Source organism: Tupaia chinensis, unplaced genomic scaffold, assembly GCF_000334495.1.
Source record: "Tupaia chinensis unplaced genomic scaffold, TupChi_1.0 Scaffold000610_1, whole genome shotgun sequence".
NCBI lineage: Eukaryota > Metazoa > Chordata > Mammalia > Scandentia > Tupaiidae > Tupaia > Tupaia belangeri.
In genome coordinates this window covers 1,596,029-1,617,896 of record NW_006160129.1, presented here as the reverse complement: position 1 = coordinate 1,617,896, position 21,868 = coordinate 1,596,029, and the positions used below count along the sequence as shown (strand labels likewise).

Sequence of the window (21,868 nt, the reverse complement as noted above, 5' to 3'; positions counted from 1 at the left end):
CAGCTGGCCTGCTTCTATTTGGGTTCGTGGTCTCTTTCACCTCCCATCCATTTGTAGCTGAGTATGAGCTCACATGTCCTCCCCTGAAATTTGTTCCATAAAAAAATGTCTTGTTCCACCCAGGTGGGTGAAATCTTGCTTGAAACATTTCTTAAAGGTACAATGTGCTTTCTTTAAAATGGAGATTATCTTCCAGAGTAAACACCCTGGGAGTAGCATCCTTGAAAATGCTCCTTTCATTTCCATCTTTAGAAGCTGTGGGCAGGAGGTTTCTATCATCTTGTTTCACACACCTTGTGCTGATTCCCTGACAGGATGACTTTAGATGCTGGTTTGGCAACTACATTTTAGAAGATATTTCCTTCTCTTTTCCCATTTTCCGTTGTAAGTGTTCTTCTGGGTCAAAAGGGAGGAGAATATTGCCTTGTCTTACGACACCCCAGACCTATCACTTTACTCAGCTTACCTTAGATGCCATGTCTTTCTGTGAAATCACAAACCCTGTTCTGTTACTTCCTTTGATTTGTATTCCACAGTGAGCCCAACTTCCCTTTGCTAGTAACACATTTTAATAGAACTCTGAAAACGCAGAAATCCTTTGTAATCTGAATATTCTTTCAACTCTGCCTGGAGAAAATAGGCACTCTGTGTCTATTCACTGTTTACAAAGCCTATTCTTGGTTCTGAGTGGTTAGATGACACTAGTTGGATCCAGTGTGAAACATCCTAGATAGTCAGGTCTCTGTCCTTCCAGTAACTCGAGAGAGACAGACATGGGCCCTAGACTTATTGGAGAAGCAAACCTTGATAACGTTTCTGAAACTAGGATTATTTGTCTTCACCACAGAGTTTGAGAGAAGCTACAGTAGCAGAAGCTCCATTCTTAAAGCTCTGTTCGCTCTTGCAAGGACAGACTGGCAGAGCTTTCCAAGTCATCCTTTTTATAAAAATTTAAAACTTACTATAAAACGTCTAGTTTGATCTTTTATCTCTGAGTAATAATGTCAGAAAGTCCTACTGATGGCTGTCCTTCTAAACCAGAACCAGGTACGTAGAGTTCAGGCTCGAATTTGCAGGGGGCTCCTACTGCTTGTAGAAGATGGTAGAAATGCCAATCCTTAGAATATACCAAAGTCTGTTTTTTAATTTAAGGTAAATCTATTTAGTTACAGGGAATTTTAATGTGTATATTTTATAGTAAAATATGTCAAACTGTTTGTAACCATACCAAAATGGGATCAATGTCACAGAACAAACTACTTAAAAGCTGTTAGCTGTTTCCATAGGCTTACTCTTGGCCATTTTGGTTCACTTAAGTGACTTTTGGGTGGGCAAGTTGATGGCAATTGAGAGGAGCACTGTAGTTACTCATTTGTACTTTTTAAAAGTCTGCTCAGTCTCCTTGGTTCTGCTGCCTGGCAGGTTTTAGAAGCTCTGTTGCATCTAGAATTTTCTATAAGCATGGTCTGTTATTTATCAAACTGCTCTCTTTGAGACATTTTAGAACAAAGACTTAATTCCCTGTAAGAAAGAGTCTTGATAGAGTTACAGCAGGCCAGTTTTCAAGGTACCATCATTTCCTGACTTCAAATCCTACTGCATTTGGTAAACCAAGCCTATGCTGGCCTTTCAAGTAATCATCCGGTCTGTGCTGGTTTTTTGGTAAAATTCATGGAAATGATTAGTAACACCAGATAAACAATCTTAAATACCTTTAATCCTTTCCTTCGTTGCTAGGAGTGTTAGTTTATGAGACATTTATGTTGTGAGGGCTGTAGCAATTATCCAGCTAACCTTTGGTAATTCTGGAATAATGAGGCTGTACTTAAGGAGTCACAGGCACCAAGGGGGGGGGGCATAGGAAAGGAGGGAAGGATAAAGGTGGGCAAGAGTTCAACACAGAAGACTCTTCAGAATTTGTAGGCATCTTCAGAAAAGTTAAGGATGTTTTTAGCATGCATCTGTGGGACAGATAAAGTGAGATCGGCCCCATTTTTAGTAACTAATGTGATGCAAAATATTATTAATACAAGTGTAGAAGTACCCCCATTTGAGTTGTATCTCAAAACTATTATGGTAGCACTGAATGAATCCTGATATTTTAGGTTGGTTTTAATTTTCAGTTGTGGTGAAACACACACATACAACTTACCATTTTTAAGTGAATGGTTCAGTTGCGTTAAGTAAACTCACATTGTTATACAACAAAATTCCAGACCTTGTTTCATCTTGTAATACTGAATAGGTCATTTATCATTGAAGTCGAAGGAAAACTGATAAGAGGTTATTAAGACCAATCCTAACTTCATGCCACATACAAAGAAAGTTCTGTCTCTCTAGCATAGTTGGTAGCTGCAGGAATATTATGACTATCTTTTCGAGCTCGGCAGAATAGTAGGGCAGAAAGGTTTTTTTAGCAGTTTTGGACCTGGAGTAACTCAGCTTCTCTGGATCTCTGTCCTCATTTGTAAAATGCAGATATTTATTCCCTGCTTGGTTCTGAAAAGGGTTTTATGCACTTTATAAAAATACAAGCAGTACAGTGTGGTTTAGGTAAAGACAGCCTAGTATAAGAAAAAATGGTAGGCTAATAAAATAAAGGCAAAGGGTGAAGTCACACTGGACACAAAAAGGTGATTTATAAATTCAATTTTAATTTTCCTAATGGCCAAAGCCAAAGGAAAACAAATTAGCATATGATAATACTACCTGTCACACCTAATTTTGAGGATATTGAGCGTATCAAATGAGATAACATTGGGTTGTCGGAAAAGTCATGACTTATTTTTCTATGCAAAAATGTGTCATGACTTTTCCCACAACCCAGTATATCTAAAAGTGTATAAATACCTTGAAAGATAAAACATAAAACTTGATGGTTAGAAAGGATAAATAGTTTTAAGAAAGCAACATAAACCTAGATAAATATTTGTCTTATTCTGCTTTTCAGATTATCGGTACAAAAAAGATGAACTCTTTAAGAGACTGAAAGTTACAACTTTTGCACAGCTGGTAAGTTCAGTGGTCTTACCATTGGAATAAAAACTCTGATTTGTGCAGCTGAATATGAGTGCTTCTAACTGCAACTAGTGAATGTTTGCAGAGGGGTTTCTTCACTCCTTGCATTTCACTGTGGGAAGATTAATGATGGGGTGTGTTTGTTCACATGAGGATAGTATGTAATTTTTCTCTTTTCTTGAATTAATTCTATAAAGTAAATGTGCATTTTACTTTATTTCATTGAATTTATAGTTAAGGTTTTATTTTTTTCTTATATGTTTAATTGAAAGTTTAGAATCTAGATCATGGACTCTGGATTATTTGGACATTTTTCTCTGTGGAAACCAAATGATTTTCCTTCTTCTATGACTGATCTCATTTCTAAATCATTCTACCATGGGCTATTTCGTTACTATTGACCAAGATGTTTTCTACTTTCATATGAAGATAATAGACAGGTGTCTCTTTCAGCCCCCAAATAAGAGTTCCATTGGGACCAACAGATGATGTAATGGTTACATCGCTGGACTCCCACGTAGTCGACCCCGGTTCAAGTCCCAGACCTGGCGACTTAAAACTCACGCCAGGCACATGTGCATACATGCCCAAAAATCCCGAGAGGAGAATAGAAGAGAAAGATTGCAGCCATCCCCACCTGGGGGTGGGGGATTTCTTGCTTTCTTTTTGTCTGTTCTCTCTCTCTCTGTCTCCAGCAAGCAAACACACCCCATAGCAAAAATCTCTCTAAATAAATAAATAAATTAGAGTTCCATCGGTGTAATTCATGTTGGATCTTGGGTCTTTATAAGTTAAGTTGTAAAAACTATTTTTTAAAATGAATACTGTATATGGTTATCAAATGATGTGATCAGTATATATTCATAATTGCATTTATTTCTTCATTGCACAGAGAATTGTTGATACCATTCCATGTTATTGTAGGCCAATATTACATTTTCAAGAAATAATGTGTTATGTTGGGACCAGAACACATAAAGATGTAGTTTTAAACTCTTCCTCATGTTTCTTGTGCTAAATTATCCTTTTGGCTTTTTAAGTTTATTTTGTAATGTGTTAAATGAATCTTTTCTTTTAGAATAATAATCTGCAGTATAATTACCATCCTGAAAGACAGGAGGCCTGAGATTCAGTCTTCAGTTGAGGATACTGACAGAGTTTCTTAAAACAAGAGATCTTTGATGTTTGCTACCCCCTTATCTTTTGTAAAGGACAAAATTGCTTCTGCTTAAGAACAAACAAACATGCACATACGTACACATTTTATTCTTTTTTTCTATCAGGTCATCCAAGTTGCTTCCCTATCTGATCAAACACTGGAAGTGACAGCAGAAGAGATTCAAAGGCTTGAAGGTAATGAGAATTGAGAGTGTGGGGAAAATAGTAGATAGACTATTTGCCTGAAGTCTCACTCTGTACATATTTGCTGTCCTGTTCATAGGAATTCCAGTCTTTGATGTATCTATTTGGAATTAGATTGTTACTCTCAGAGAAATTCTATCTGGTGCCTTGTTAATGCTTATGTCTTTGAAACAGCCATCTGTTTTTCTGGCTTAACAGTTACAGCTTTAAATGTTTGAGATATGTATAATATACTGATGTTTTTCAACAGATGTTTTTAGTGCCTTCTCTGTAGGTACACATACCAGAACTCAGTGCTATGAGACTATAGAGATGAACAGCACACAGCTGGGCTTATGTGGATTTGTGGTGACGTGTGTGCATTGCACATGTGAATGTGTGCTGGGTGAGGAGAATGATAACAGTATCACAAAATTGCGAATGCAGCAGAATTTAATCATGGAAGAGTGGAAGGAAACCATCATTTTTGGAATAGTTATTGCTAGGCACTTCACATGAGTTTTCTTATTTACCTTCTCAAAAGCTCTAGAAGGAAGATGTGCTTTACAGCCGAGAAGCTTAAGCCTCAGAGGTTAAATTAATTACTTGAGTTCATATGACTAGTAAAGAATGCTATGGTACAAATCTATGTGTCTCTGGTGGCAACAGTGTCTTTTCACTGCCTGCCTTGCATCCTTCAGGGATTCTGGAAAGTGCCTCTAGAGAGATGCAGGATGCTCTGGGAGTTCTGAGAAAGGAAAGACACTTTCCAGTTAGACGACCAAGGTAAATAAATAAATGAAGACCAAGGTAAGCTTCCTCAAGGCCTTGAAGGGGGTCAAGAATCTTCACAGGTACAAGTTAAGGTTGAGGCTATTACAGGCTGATGAGCAGCCTGAGAAAGGCATGGAGACGTAAGAGCACCAAGCATGTTTGGGGAATCCAGTAATCCAATCTTGCTGTGGTCTAAAGGAGAAGTAGGTACTAGATAGAAGATAAGGCTCGAAAGATAGGTGCACTCCACATTTCCTTTCTTAAATATCAAGTCGAAAATGAAGCCTCCTAGTTGTGCTCTCGTGAAAAGAATCCACAGAGTTAAGGTCTCTATTTTATCCTGAAGTACCCAACAGTCAATGCGTGGCTGTTTATTGAAGGGGAATGTGTTTTGTTAAGATTGATGTAGGTCAGGAATTTGACTTCTGATTTCAAGACAAGTTTCTCGGGAAGTCTGAACACTGGTTTCGTGCAACTCCACTGTCATTTCCCTCGGCTGGTTTTTGTTAGGGAGGATAAAGAGCATCTGAAAACGACAGGAATTTATCTTTGACAGATGCCTCTCACACGGCAGAGAAATAAGGGCTCTTTGTAACAGAGATAATTGAGTCTCCTCATACAAGTACTCCCAATTTTAACCGGGTTATATAAGCACCTAGATTTAGTCCTTTAATTCACTGTTGAGATTGCAGCACCAGAACATATGGGCACATGCAATTTTCTCTTCTGAGATAAATTTGCACGGCAAAATAGGCTCTTGTAAAGTAGGACACCATAATGTGTGAGTAATATTAGTGTTTTCTAGTACTCTACACAGATAATAACTCACTCAGAAGGGCCTGGAGAGCAGATTGTATCTGCATGCATACTGGTTAACTTCGAAGGAATACAATAATCTCTTTTATAATGTTTATTACTTTTTCCTGACTTAAAAGTTATTTCTAGTAAATTAGAAAACTGAAAAAAAAATATATATAAAGCAGAAACTTAAAATAACTAATAACCACTGTTAACATTTTGGTCCATTTTTCCTCTTCACCCCAATCAAATCCATACTCTTTGTGTATCGTTTTGCATTATACTGTTTTCAATTAACATTTTTGTATACATTCTTTCCTATGTCATTAAATAGATTTCAAAAACATGATTGTGAAGGTCGCTTTGTCATATAATGTCTATCCTTTGAACATACCATAATTTAACTGTTTACCTATTGGTGGGCATTGCAGTTGTTTCTGATTTTTCACTTTCATAAAATAATGCTGCAATTTATATACCTAAAAATTTGTATGATCCTGATTATTTCAAGAGGATAAATTACTGCATATCATCAAAGGGTGGAACCGTTCAGACACTCAGTGCTGATGACCACACTGTCTCCAGCAGGGTGGTCCTCTTTGCACCCACACCAAGAATGGATGAGATGTGTTTCTCCACGACTTGACCACTGTGGAATAATTATAATTTTGTAATTATTTGCCAATTCAATCGACGAAATGTGGTATCTAAAGTTTTACTTTAGTTTCTTTGATAGCGAGCTTGAGCTGTGTGTATGTTTATTGGTCATACGTGTTTCTTTTTTTTTAAGTACTGTACGTGCCTTTTCCTATTTTTTACTGTATTGGTTTATAAGAGCCCTGTATAATTATGATATCTTTTTACAGTGGAATCCAATACAACCTTGAAAATGAGTGAGAAAAATCTTTTCTTGATTTTTTAAGAAAAATTTCCAGGCTATATTAGTAAATAAAAATAAAACAACAACAAAGCAAACAAAACCTCAAAGTATAGAGCAGTGTAAATGGAATCCTCCTGGGTATGTAAAGAGGGAAGGAAGTAAAATATACTTAAAAGTATGTAGCTGTTTTCCTGAGGGCATGCGGGTCTGATATGGGAAGAAGACTTATTTTCCATATTCATAATTCTGTCAATTCTGTGTTGTTGGCGTTTTTACCTCCTGCACATGATCCTTTTTGAATTCAAGAGCTAGTTAATTAAAAATAACTATAAATTGGTTATATTAATTTTTTCTCATGTATGTGTGTTACAGATAATTTTCCTTATTTGTTACTCACCTTTTCATTTTGTGTTGTTTTGAACGTGTATGAGGTTTGCATTTTTTGAGGCCTGCGTTTTTTTACACTATCAAATCTATTAGCCTTCTCTATTGTTTTCTTTTATTGCTATAGGCTCATAAATTGCAAAATAAGGTAAATTATTCACTTATACTTTCTTCTGTTGCCTTCTTTGTTTTTTATTTAATATTAAACCATCTATTATATACTTTGGTATATGATGAGAGGTGGCTATCTTTTTTTTTTAGAGAGAGATTTTTGCTCTAAGGTGCATGCATTTACCTAAGAGACAGAGAGCGATAGAGAGACAGAAGGCAAGAAATCACTCCCAGGGGGGAGATGGCCACACTGCAATCCCGTCTTTTCCTCTTGAGATTTTGGACATGTATGCACACACACCTATCATGAGTTTTAAGCCACCAGGTACGGGACTTGAACTACGGTCAACCATGCAGGAAGCCAGCGACATAACCATTATGCCATTTGCGGGTTCTGAGAAGTGACTATCGTAATTAAATTTTTCCAGATAGTTGAGAACTATTCCCAGCACTATTTATTCAATAGTTCTCCCTTTACTCACTGATTCATGATGTGAACATACAAATTTTTTTTTATATATTCCAGAATTTGTTTCCATGTTCTCTGTTATAGTCCATTGTTGTGGTTGTAGTTATTGCTAGGCACTTCACATGAGTTTTCTTATTTACCTTCTCAAAAGCTCTAGAAGGAAGATGTGCTTTACAGCCGAGAAGCTTAAGCCTCAGAGGTTAAATTAATTACTTGAGTTCATATGACTAGTAAAGAATGCTATGGTACAAATCTATGTGTCTCTGGTGGCAACAGTGTCTTTTCACTGCCTGCCTTGCATCCTTCAGGGATTCTGGAAAGTGCCTCTAGAGAGATGCAGGATGCTCTGGGAGTTCTGAGAAAGGAAAGACACTTTCCAGTTAGACGACCAAGGTAAATAAATAAATGAAGACCAAGGTAAGCTTCCTCAAGGCCTTGAAGGGGGTCAAGAATCTTCACAGGTACAAGTTAAGGTTGAGGCTATTACAGGCTGATGAGCAGCCTGAGAAAGGCATGGAGACGTAAGAGCACCAAGCATGTTTGGGGAATCCAGTAATCCAATCTTGCTGTGGTCTAAAGGAGAAGTAGGTACTAGATAGAAGATAAGGCTCGAAAGATAGGTGCACTCCACATTTCCTTTCTTAAATATCAAGTCGAAAATGAAGCCTCCTAGTTGTGCTCTCGTGAAAAGAATCCACAGAGTTAAGGTCTCTATTTTATCCTGAAGTACCCAACAGTCAATGCGTGGCTGTTTATTGAAGGGGAATGTGTTTTGTTAAGATTGATGTAGGTCAGGAATTTGACTTCTGATTTCAAGACAAGTTTCTCGGGAAGTCTGAACACTGGTTTCGTGCAACTCCACTGTCATTTCCCTCGGCTGGTTTTTGTTAGGGAGGATAAAGAGCATCTGAAAACGACAGGAATTTATCTTTGACAGATGCCTCTCACACGGCAGAGAAATAAGGGCTCTTTGTAACAGAGATAATTGAGTCTCCTCATACAAGTACTCCCAATTTTAACCGGGTTATATAAGCACCTAGATTTAGTCCTTTAATTCACTGTTGAGATTGCAGCACCAGAACATATGGGCACATGCAATTTTCTCTTCTGAGATAAATTTGCACGGCAAAATAGGCTCTTGTAAAGTAGGACACCATAATGTGTGAGTAATATTAGTGTTTTCTAGTACTCTACACAGATAATAACTCACTCAGAAGGGCCTGGAGAGCAGATTGTATCTGCATGCATACTGGTTAACTTCGAAGGAATACAATAATCTCTTTTATAATGTTTATTACTTTTTCCTGACTTAAAAGTTATTTCTAGTAAATTAGAAAACTGAAAAAAAAATATATATAAAGCAGAAACTTAAAATAACTAATAACCACTGTTAACATTTTGGTCCATTTTTCCTCTTCACCCCAATCAAATCCATACTCTTTGTGTATCGTTTTGCATTATACTGTTTTCAATTAACATTTTTGTATACATTCTTTCCTATGTCATTAAATAGATTTCAAAAACATGATTGTGAAGGTCGCTTTGTCATATAATGTCTATCCTTTGAACATACCATAATTTAACTGTTTACCTATTGGTGGGCATTGCAGTTGTTTCTGATTTTTCACTTTCATAAAATAATGCTGCAATTTATATACCTAAAAATTTGTATGATCCTGATTATTTCAAGAGGATAAATTACTGCATATCATCAAAGGGTGGAACCGTTCAGACACTCAGTGCTGATGACCACACTGTCTCCAGCAGGGTGGTCCTCTTTGCACCCACACCAAGAATGGATGAGATGTGTTTCTCCACGACTTGACCACTGTGGAATAATTATAATTTTGTAATTATTTGCCAATTCAATCGACGAAATGTGGTATCTAAAGTTTTACTTTAGTTTCTTTGATAGCGAGCTTGAGCTGTGTGTATGTTTATTGGTCATACGTGTTTCTTTTTTTTTAAGTACTGTACGTGCCTTTTCCTATTTTTTACTGTATTGGTTTATAAGAGCCCTGTATAATTATGATATCTTTTTACAGTGGAATCCAATACAACCTTGAAAATGAGTGAGAAAAATCTTTTCTTGATTTTTTAAGAAAAATTTCCAGGCTATATTAGTAAATAAAAATAAAACAACAACAAAGCAAACAAAACCTCAAAGTATAGAGCAGTGTAAATGGAATCCTCCTGGGTATGTAAAGAGGGAAGGAAGTAAAATATACTTAAAAGTATGTAGCTGTTTTCCTGAGGGCATGCGGGTCTGATATGGGAAGAAGACTTATTTTCCATATTCATAATTCTGTCAATTCTGTGTTGTTGGCGTTTTTACCTCCTGCACATGATCCTTTTTGAATTCAAGAGCTAGTTAATTAAAAATAACTATAAATTGGTTATATTAATTTTTTCTCATGTATGTGTGTTACAGATAATTTTCCTTATTTGTTACTCACCTTTTCATTTTGTGTTGTTTTGAACGTGTATGAGGTTTGCATTTTTTGAGGCCTGCGTTTTTTTACACTATCAAATCTATTAGCCTTCTCTATTGTTTTCTTTTATTGCTATAGGCTCATAAATTGCAAAATAAGGTAAATTATTCACTTATACTTTCTTCTGTTGCCTTCTTTGTTTTTTATTTAATATTAAACCATCTATTATATACTTTGGTATATGATGAGAGGTGGCTATCTTTTTTTTTTAGAGAGAGATTTTTGCTCTAAGGTGCATGCATTTACCTAAGAGACAGAGAGCGATAGAGAGACAGAAGGCAAGAAATCACTCCCAGGGGGGAGATGGCCACACTGCAATCCCGTCTTTTCCTCTTGAGATTTTGGACATGTATGCACACACACCTATCATGAGTTTTAAGCCACCAGGTACGGGACTTGAACTACGGTCAACCATGCAGGAAGCCAGCGACATAACCATTATGCCATTTGCGGGTTCTGAGAAGTGACTATCGTAATTAAATTTTTCCAGATAGTTGAGAACTATTCCCAGCACTATTTATTCAATAGTTCTCCCTTTACTCACTGATTCATGATGTGAACATACAAATTTTTTTTTATATATTCCAGAATTTGTTTCCATGTTCTCTGTTATAGTCCATTGTTCTGGTTGTAGTTCTGCACTATTTTGATCATTTACCTTTTCAATATATATTGCTATTTAATAAGATAGTTCTCCAAATTACCCTTAATATGTGTGTATGTGTGTGTATTTTAAATCCCATTGAGATTAATATTAAGGCTAAAACTTAAGTTTGGAAAGGATTTACATTGTTTCACTTTGAGTCACCCAATCAGGAATATATAATATGCACGTTATCATATCATATGCAATTATAGTTTAATATCCTCTTTAATAATTAGGTCTCTTATTTATATTTCTTCTTCTATCATTGTATGCTTTAGAGCAGCAAATTCCCAAACCTTTTGGTCTCAATTTTATTTCACAATCATAAAAATTATTGAGGACTAGCTGGATCCCACATGACTGACTGTGCAGTTCAAGTCCTGGACCCAGTGGCTTGGAAATTATCAGGCACATGTCCAAAATCCCAAGAGGACAATGGAGGAAAAGGGATTGTAGTATGCCATCCCCTTTGGAAGGGGTGCTTTTTAGCCTTTTCTGTCTCTCTCTCCCTTTCTCTCTGTTTCTCTCTGGCAAGTACACGTGCCCTTAAAAAAAAAAAAAAGAACTATTGAGGGCTCCAATATTGAGCTTTGTTTTATACGTTATATCTATCAATATTTCGTGTATTAAAAGATTAAACTAAGAATTTATTATTTAGTTATTATTTCACTTTTCAGTAACAAACCCTTTATAAACATAAAAACATATGTTTGTGAAAAATAGTGATATTTCTAAAACAAAATGTTACTGAGAATGGTATCATTTTACATATTTTGTAAATTTCTTTAATGTCTGGTTTAATAGAAGAAGCCATACCTGTTTCTGTATTCAGTCTGTTGCAATATGCTGTTTGAGTTGAAGTATAGGAAGAAAATCCAGCTCATATGGATGTGTAGTTAGAGAATGGAGGAGTATTTTAATAGCCCTTTCAAATAATTGTGGACATGATTTTTATACTGCATCAAAACTTGACATCTGATCATTTCTTAAAAGTTAGCTGTAATGTGGAATCTGAAACCATATTAATGACCCTTTCATACTCTATTACACTAAAATTCATTGGTTTTTCTTCCACTTTGAATGAGTCTCTTACTTATGCAATATTTTATAGTATCATGCATTGGTCATTTGGAAAACATGAGTTCACTGAGTTTGAAAGATCTACGTGTTGACAAATTTCATTACACTCTATAAAAAACAATCACATTTATTAATATCACCATCTGTCTTGATCAGAAAAGTCTAGAAGTATGGGGAAGCAACTCCCTGTATTTCACCTCCTGAAGCAAATACAATTTCCAAAATCTGATTTTTGCTCAAAATTTAATCACTGGCAACAAATTCATTGGTTGTTTTCCTTGAAATGATAGGCTCACTTAGTTTGTTTTTGAGAAAATGTCTGTCAAATATATAAGTCTAAGTAACCACGGCTTTCTGTTTTTGTCACATTTACTTCTTAGTAAATATAGCCTTCATGGCAAAAGTGGCTGGTTTAGCTTGCAGCTCAGCAGTGATGCTAATATTTTTCCTTGAGATAACCCTGGCACTTTGGTATGCAGCAAGCTTAAATAAAGTGGATTCCCCATTTTATCACATAGATCATTAAAAAGGTATGTCCCTCTTCAGGGTGAGAGTTAATAAAAATATTTGTCATTTTTACTTTATCAGAGACTTATTTGTTTAACATGACCACCATATTTATTACTGAGTGTGTGCATGAAAGTGAAAAATACAGTAATTGCTGATAAAGTTAGGTGCTACTGTCCTGATTCTTGCTAAGGTGCCTAGTGTTCTATCCACCATTTCTTTTGCATCATCAATACAAATATCAATGCAGTGAAAAGACAATGTCTTTTAAACTATTTGAAAATAGTTTTCACCCTGCAGTCCCTCAAAAAAAGAAAAAATCTGGAGATTTATAAAGTTTTCCTGAGCAATAGAACTTCAGGAACAATCAAATGATTGTTACAAGATTTCCTTTTCTAGATTTAATTTCAGTTGGATTTCCTCCTAAGTAAATGCAGATCCTCAGGTTGAATTTAATTATTTTTTTATTTGCAAATTTTAGAGAATGATTCTGCAGCTTCAGACCCTGATGCTGAAAGCACTGCTAGAACCAATGGGAAAGGGAGCCCGGATGAGCAGTCGCCAAGCCCTGTCCAGTTCATAAACAGTGTGGGCGCAGGAGACTCCAGTCGTTCAACCCTTCAGAGGTACTCTAATCTGACTCACATGTTCACTGCATTCACGACCGATTTCTGTGATTTAATTACCTTAGAAACAGAATTGGTTATACTGAAGTCCCACGTTTTCATCCCAGTCCTTTTACTTTCTCTTTGTGTAAGTGCCACTTCCTCAATCCTTTTGACAGTGTTCGTACTGAGCTAATGCACGAACATATTAATAGGAGGGTAATAATCTTCACTCCTCAGTTCCATTCTGTTCTGCCCTCCTATGTGTAATCTTGTCATTAGGACTTAGCTTTACAAGTACTCCCATTTGATTCAGAGAGTATGATTTTCCCTGCTTTTCTGTCTACTGCAGCTTATAATTACCCTGTCTAGAATCAGAAAAATAGTTGCAGAGCCACACGTAGTGTTCTGATAGTGAATAGATGCAAAAGAGAGTGAAAGTAACTGGGTGTTCATTCTAGAATTGCACGCGACGGCTCCTTCCTGTTCAGTGGGCTCACTGCATGGACTTTATCCCATGCCATTCTTTCTCACAAATATAACTATTAATTAGAAGACAGTGCTGATTTTTCAACACATACTCATTCCTTATACTAGTAAAACAATTTTACTAGAGAAACCAGTTCTATTAGAGAAAGAATTACTGTCATCAATCCCACTCATATTTTTCTAGCTACTTTTGTGAAAGGACTCTAAAATTGCATTCAAGAAGAGAGAGGACAACAGGACCTCCACCAAGGAGGCAGTTTCACATCAAATAGATTTTCTTCTCCTTTGGTCACAAAATAAGCACCAGATAGCAATACAGTTATAGAGTTTATCAGATTTAAATGCAGAATTTTATTTACTTTAATGGAGAGGAACTGTGTGTTACATACCAACCTGTGGTTTAGCAAGTGTATCTTAATATCTTACTATCTCCTGAGACAGTAGCCATCTTCTTATTCCAATACAGATACTCCAGGTTACCACAACATTTATAATCTTCAGTCTTCCTATGCCTTTGGTTCACATTTTCATCACATTTTTCCTATAATATGAAAATCACAACCAGTTTTTGTGATATAGCAGCCTTAGAAACAGATCTGTCTGTGGTGAGCTCTCCCATTTTAGTCCCTGCTCTTCTTCTGTCCCATGTGAATGGCACCAAATCTAAAAGGCTCTTCAACCTCAGCATTATAACCTATACAATGGAAGTAAGTTTAGATAACTTTTAAAAATAAGATTCAATGGTCGACTGCGGTTCAAGTCCCGGACCCAGTGGCTTAAACTCACGCCAGGCGCACGTGCGTGCGTGCCTAAGATCCCGAGAAGAGAATGGAGGAGAAGGGGTTGCAGCATGGCCATCCTCACTGCAGGGTGATTTCTTGCTTTCTGTTTCTATCTCTCTGTCTTTCTAGCAAAGTTCACATGCCCTATAGCAAAAACCTCTTCAAAAAAAAAAAAAAATTCAATGTCCATATTGAACAACTCGTTGCATAAACATGACACATAAAAAACTATAAAATATTATTGTTACTTTATAGTACATATAATATACATAAAATTACATTTTTCTTGCCCTGTCACCCCTTAAGCTTCCCCTTTGCTGCACTTTCCTGCATTCCTCAAAATTCCATTGGATTAACTGCTTTTCTCTTCCTTTTTCTGAGTGCTGCCCTTGTTCCTGGAGGCAGCATGTGCTTACAGTTTCCACCCCCTCAGCCACGTAATGACCGAGCTTACATTATCTGAGGGAGCTCCTCTTTGGAATCCAGTGTAATGGAATAGGAATCCATAGGCTCCCACTTCAGAGGCAGGACTGAGACACAATATCCATTTTCCCATTTTCTTTGAAGTATCTTTTGAAAAGACATTGAACACACATCTCACTGTTCTGAAGATATGCATTTGACCTTTAACCCACCAACCCCTGACTAGCTTCTACTGACCTACTTTTTCATTTGCAGCGTCATCAGCGGCGTTGGAGAACTGGATCTAGACAAAGGGCTAGTGAAGAAAGCAGAGCCTAGCACCAAAGACAGGCCTTATCCTGACTGCCCCTTCCTGCTGCTAGATGTGCGCGATAGAGATTCTTACCAGCAGTGCCACATTGTGGGAGGTAAGAGAGGGAAGGCTTTATAGTGCCTCACTGCCAAGAACAGAGGCTGTTCTTGAGTCCAGGTGGACTTGAACCACAGCCCTGGGTCAACAATCAAGGAAACCATATATTGGGTGGATCCGTAGTGAAAAACCTATAACGTTGACTCAGCCCCGATGCCCTCGGAAAGGCTGCTGGTGTTCTTGGCTGACTCAGAGGCCCAGGGCTGAACAGTGGAAACAGTGAAGTGATGCTTCAACCTTGGACATGGTGTCTTATTTCTTTTCTTTCACAAAAGTATTTAGGGTTATGGCTCATTGATTCTGAAAATGTATTCAACTCTTAGATTTTAAGCCAGCTGAGATTTGAGCCAAATTGTACCAAGAGAGCTACAGACTAACAAAACTTTTCCTTCTCTTTGCAGCTTACAGTTACCCAATTGCAACTCTGTCTAGGACAATGAACCCTTATTCAAATGATATTCTTGAATATGTATCCTTTGTTGTGTTTTAAGGAATTGAGTGGTATGAAGGTAAGAATCAAACTTATGGTGAATCATGCTCCTAGTGAGAAGACCTTCAATGTGAACAACTGTGAAGACCTTCAGTATTAATTAGCTTGACGTATTTTATAATTTGGATTCCTAGCTATTGCTGAGAATATTGGTGCTTATTAAGGCAGGTGCTTCCAAACTGTGTTGCCCTGACCCAGAAAACACTAGGTCAAGGGTTATGGCCTATTGAGAATTAGTCCTAAGACTTTTTTCCCTCACAAATATTTCCCAAGTAGAATTTAAGAAATAAATATTTTTCTTTCTATTTAATTTTTTTTAATTATCTAGAGGTCACATGTGTTTACCAGAGAGGGAGACAGAGAGAGATGGAAAGTGAAAACGCACTCTCCATGAGGGACAGTCAGGCTCCAATCTCTTAATTTCTCTTTCTCCTTTGGGATTTGGGGCACACATGCACACATGCCCAATGAGTTTTTCAAACGACCAGTTCTGGAACTTGACCTGCACAGTCAGCCACATCATTATATTTTATTTTAAAATTTTTAATTTTTTTCATTCCTGAAAGTCATACAGGTAGGAAATAATTTAAACATTGAAAAATGTGAAAAAGAACATTGGGCCAGCCTGTGGTGTGATGGTTAAGGCAGCTGGATCCCACATAGAGGACTGCATGGTTCAACACCCAGACGTGATGGCTTGAGAAACATGTTTGGCACATGTGCATACATGCCCAAAAATCCCAAAAGGAGAAATGGAAAAGAAGGGATTGTGGTGGGACTATTCCCCTATGGGGCTTTGCTTTCTTGCTTTCTCACTTTTCCTCTCTGTCTCTCCACAACAAAATTAAAAAAAAAAAAAAGTCTCCTATAATCACACAATTGAGTAAAAACGCCTATTATATTATTAGTGTATTTTATTCCAGACTATCTCCTTTTTTTTTAAATAAAGTTGGAATCATATTGTATACGTAATTTAATATCTTACTTTTTCCCACTTTATATTACAATGTATTCCTCCAGGCTAACTCAAACTCTGTGAATTCAATTTTGATACCATGTTATTATACATCTTTAGGTTTACTGTAATTTACTAAGTCATACCTCTATTTGGACATAGTTCCCACTTTTTTACTACTGTAGATAAGGCTTTAGTAGAGACGTTGGGTATAGCAGTTTTTTTGTTTCCTCGTCTATGAAATGGAGTGTTTATTCTACAGAATTGTAAGGATTAAAGAGCTGAAGGATATAAATTAGATAACTAGTGCTTTCATAGACCCTGGTAATACTGGTTTATAAAAGAAAAGAGTGCTGGTTTATGGTTTCCATTATTTGCTGTTCCCCTGAGCTCAGGAAAGTATACCCTGATAGCCCTTTATTTCTTGGGGGTTTCTTTTTTTTTTTGAGATTTTCACTATAGGGCACTTGCGCTCGCCAGACAGACAGAGAGAGACATAGAGACAGAAAGCGAGAAATCACCCCCCAGGGGGGATGGTCACGCCGCAATCCCTTCTCCTCCATTCTCCTCTCGGGATCCTGGGCACGCACGCACACACGCCCGGCGTGAGTTTTAAGCCACCAGGTCCGGGACATGAACCGCGGTCGACTACGTGGGAGTCCAGCGACATAGCCATTACGCCAACTGCTGGTTCTTCTTGGGGGTTTCTTATAGTCTAGGAGCTTGAGCTTAGTGTCTTCAAACCTTGACTCATTTGACTCCTAGAAAAATGCTCATGGCAAGATCATTATTCTGTATGATGATGACGAAAGGCTGGCCAGCCAGGCAGCCACTACTATGTGTGAGCGCGGATTTGAAAACCTTTTCATGCTTTCTGGAGGTGAGTGAGCTTGTATTCTGCTTAGGACTTATGAGGCAGGTATTTGGACTCAGGATCCTTCCACCGCACCCCTGTCACCTTTTTCCTCCCAGTGCTCAGGATTTATTCATTCTAGAGAGAGCAAATATGCAGGCTGAAAGGAGACAGTGGTTACGTGAACTTCCAGTAACTCCATCAGCACATGTTTTTAATTCCTAAAATAATGATGTTGTCCTGCGGCTCCAAAAGAAAGCCCTAATGCTAAAGACTTGAGTGAAAAAGTTTCCTGTGGCATTCGCAGAATCCTCCCTAACAACTGGCATTTTCTGGTGTAATTTGTTTAACAGTGACACAGTTAAGAAAGATTTCCTGGCTTTAAGTTGGCCTCAACTTGGTGACCAAAGATTAGAACACATGCAGGCTCCTTTCCAGGTTTTGCCTTGGCCTTATCATATTAATTCTGCTTTTTCTAATGATCTTCTAAACTTAGGTCTGAAAGTCTTAGCTCAGAAATTCCCAGAAGGACTGATTACTGGTTCCCTGCCAGCATCCTGCCAGCAGGCCCTTCCTCCTGGCTCTGCTCGAAAACGATCCAGCCCCAAAGTGCCGCCCCTACCAGCTGAGAATAAATGGAGATTTACCCCAGAAGATTTAAAAAAGATAGAATATTATTTGGAAGAAGATCAAGGTCCTGCAGACAATCCTAGTAAGATATTTTAACCTATAAACAGAATGTTTTCTGCAGCACTTGGCATTTGCAGCTTTGAGCAGCACCTCATATGAAAAGTTTCATCTCTTATATTAAGATGCTTAAAATATTTGGGGGTGGGTACAGGTGCTCTGTGTGTGTGTGTGTGTGTGTGTGTGTGTGTGTGTGTGTGTATGTGTGTGTGTGATGATCCCAGAGAGTGGCAAAAAGTCGGTGTTGCACACAAACAGTTTATCCATGAAGTGTGCACCACAGGCAGAGTTGATGCATTACGCATGAGGCTTTCAGATTCCTTCCTGAGAAGTCTTCGATTCCTTCTGCTACTTCTGGGGACATTTACATCACTCCTGAGAGCTTCTGTGGTTTGTCTTCCTGCCTCCCCGGGCTCGGTACTTTCTCTTCTCTTTCCTTTGATCATGGCTCTCTCTGTACCCTCCTCTACCAAGAAAAGGATGAAGGACAGATTAGGTTTGTTAGAATAATGGAGAGAATGGGGGGAAAAAGCTATTTGGGTTTCCCTTTATCATCCTCTGTCCCTTTCCTCACCTTGAAGCTGATTTCAAGGATAAAGAGGAGGTCATCCTTGGCCTAAAGTTGGTACCATACAGAATGTCATTAGCTTGAAAGTGCTTGTAGACCAGGACTTAATTACCTTAAAAGTGCACTTGGCGCATTGTACCTGGAATGGTTCTTGAAGCTCTGCTCCCACTTCCTTGCTTCCTTAGGCCGACTGAACCAAGCTAACTCCTCTGGAAGAGAATCGAAGGTGCCTGGGGCCCGCAGCGCTCAGAACACGCCTGCTGGGGGCTCTGCCGGCCACCCAACACCCCGGTCCCTCAGTAGCAGCCAAGTGCAAGGCAAACCCTGGAAGTAAAGACTTTGTCTCACTTAATCCAATAAATATTTTCCCTTCTTTTGGAACCCCTGGGCAGTTCCCATTTGGTCATTTTCAGAAACTGCTGCAGAGGAAAGATGGCGACCCTAGATCGAGGCTCTCTTCCCTCTCCCTGTCTCCAGCTCCTCTCCCCACAGCCAACTTGGGAAGGATTTTGACAAGTGACCACGAAATCCAGAGGCGTGACAGGCTCTAGTGTCCTCCTCCCTGTTGTTTACAGAATATTTAAGTCTCGTGAAGCTGAACAGGAGAAAGGATCTCTCTTTTTTAATAAGGTCCAGTTTGTTTGGTCCATATCCTGTGTTGTTTTGTAAATATTTCAGTCACAGCTGCTGGTGTGTTCTTCTCAACCAGTTTTTACATCTCCTGTTCTTGATTTTATAAAGAATTTTCCAGGTGGGCATGGCGTGAGAAGCTGTCCCTGGGGTGTAGGACAAGCCTTAGGGTCCAGCCACTCACAGGCCCCACACCAGGTATGGCCTATTCACTGAAGAGCCCCCTGTCCTGCATCCTACAGGCTCTGGTGCCTGTGAGCATTGCTCAGTTTTAAAATTTAGTAGAGCAGTTCTACATCTACCAAATACTCCCCCCCATTAGATGTTTCCTGGGACCAGACAGGTGCACACTCATCTGTCTTCACAGTGAGGATGAGGGCCTCCAACATGAAAGCCCTGGCCATTGTACCGGCTCTGTCGAGAGCCCCTTGAAGCCCACTGGATCTGCTTTTTTTTTTTATTTTTGTAGTAGAGATATGAGTCTTAAATTTCCATTGTCCAGCTCAGGTCCATCTACGTTAGATGGGCAGGAATTATGACCACTTGAAAGCATCAGCTTCAATTGGGCAATGGGGGATACACAGGGTGAGAAGGACTCTGAAGTCCTTTGTCAGGGCTGACAACCCCTTAAGCCATTGCTTAAAAATACAGTATTAGTCTAATGGAGTAATTAGTGTAATTTCCTGCTTACTTTTCATTCTCATGACTGAGCTGTGATTAGGAGGTTGTGATTATAGATTCTGGTTCGGGCCGGTATTTTTGAATCAGCATTAATTGAATTGCTAGATGACTGACATTCATTCCATTTAATTGGAGGAACGAAAGACCTCAGGTAAGGATGAAGAACTCTGAAATCAGACGGAAGAGGAAAAGAGGCTTGTTAATTTTTATGGTCTATGATCACAGCTATGATAAGGGACTGCAGAATAAATTGTGCTCTTTGTCATGGCAACCAGCTTCTGAAAAGCCAACTGAAAATTGCCTATCCTTAGGTGGTTCCTGCTGCCGGGTAAGATTTGCCTGAACAGTACTATTTTCTCGCCACCAAAAAAAAAAAAAAAGGCACCACAGTATTTCTAGCGTGAGGAGCTGAGTTTGTATGAGAAATAAATGCAATAAATATCTCATAGAGACATATGGAAAAATAACTTTCAGATTCAGCCCAGTTCGGTTTTAAAGTGTGTTTATTCTTCTCTACTTGATTTCCAAAGTGCAACATTTTCCGATGCTTTAGAAAAATCAAACAAACCAGGGACATTGTTCAGATGTCAAGCCGTGCCCAATTTTCCACAAGATTCAAGAATCTTGTATAAAATTCAGCCAACGTACACATAGCTTTAATGAGGAGCCTGTCATGTTTCCCCATAAATTTATTGCCTGAGAACTTAGTTCAGCCTTTTGCTAATGCCAAAATGCTCTGGCTTTTTATTTTCTTTACAGCAGAGATAGAAAAATGCAGATTTTTCCACACTCAACTTTCCCCTAGCATGGGCAAGATTGTCAGCCATTTTTGATGCATATACATTTTGCAGGAAAAGAAAATATTTTTCTGTGTAACAAAGTTCTGGTCATGCCATTTTAAAATTGACTAGTCAGGAGTTTAGCCTTCCTCACCTGATTCTATACTTAAAGCAAATGGTAGTCCCCCCTTCATTCCCATTCTGCATTCCCACCCTCAAACATTAGTGTTAGAAACCACTGTAGATATGTGGAAAGTCACTGTAGCCAGACCTATTAGAATGGCTGTGTGTTTGCCTGAGAGATCTGGCAGGTTGAATATATTTATGAGTATTTCTCCATAGTGTTTGGCCCTGTTGGTAAGGATTTTTAGATAACCATTCCTCAAAAGACCTGTTCTGATTCTGCACTTGTGTTCTAAATGTTATTGTCAGACATTTTTTACACAGCATTGCGTTTAACCTTTTGTTTTACTAGTTACTTCATTAGAGTAATTGATGTGTATTATTTAAATGATCAGCAATATTTTGTGCAATTATGAATGTGGAAGATTAAAGTACATAGTTACTAATTTGTTGTCGGCTGTTAATATGCTAAAACCTTCAACTTCTCTCTTTCTCTCTGTGGAGACAACTTGGGGGAGTCAGGAGACTAGGATCCTTTGAAAGAGCACCTCTTTTTGCTGCATCTTGCAGAAAATGATACATTCTTTGTATAAATGAATGAGAAAATCATTCCAATTAGGACAAGGGACCTTAGTTCTCTGGTCAGAAAGCCTGGGATTCTTTTCATGCCCAGGTAGGGACTGGGAGCCACCTTCAGCAAAAGAGATCATGCCTTTCTTGTCAGTGTTCCAGGGGTTGACCAGCTGTCCTTGCCTGGGGATTTCTGACCTCTGGGGTGGAAGGTGCTTTATTGTATACAGCTACTGCTCCACCAGAGCCACAGTGATGGCCAAAGCTTAAAAAATACAGCAAGTGCTTTAAAGGTCTTGTGCTTAAGAGAGAAAGGAGGGAAAG

The 21,868-nt window shown here is 38.3% G+C and overlaps 1 protein-coding gene across 2 annotated transcripts in view; it reads left to right on the top strand.

Annotated features, from left to right (window-relative positions):
• Nucleotides 1–20,602, top strand: part of CEP41 (centrosomal protein 41) — a 53,124-nt gene extending 32,522 nt beyond the window's left edge. For both annotated transcript variants that reach the window (XM_006158834.2, XM_006158833.2), the window contains exons 4-11: nt 2,951–3,012; nt 4,302–4,371; nt 12,982–13,126; nt 15,055–15,206; nt 15,610–15,677; nt 17,419–17,533; nt 18,003–18,218; nt 18,947–20,602. In XM_006158834.2, the coding sequence (XP_006158896.1) occupies nt 2,951–3,012; nt 4,302–4,371; nt 12,982–13,126; nt 15,055–15,206; nt 15,610–15,677; nt 17,419–17,533; nt 18,003–18,218; nt 18,947–19,095 (977 nt within the window). In that variant the 3' untranslated portion in view covers nt 19,096–20,602. The remainder of the gene's footprint in view (nt 1–2,950; nt 3,013–4,301; nt 4,372–12,981; nt 13,127–15,054; nt 15,207–15,609; nt 15,678–17,418; nt 17,534–18,002; nt 18,219–18,946) is intronic.
• The last annotated feature ends 1,266 nt before the right edge of the window (nt 20,603–21,868 follow it).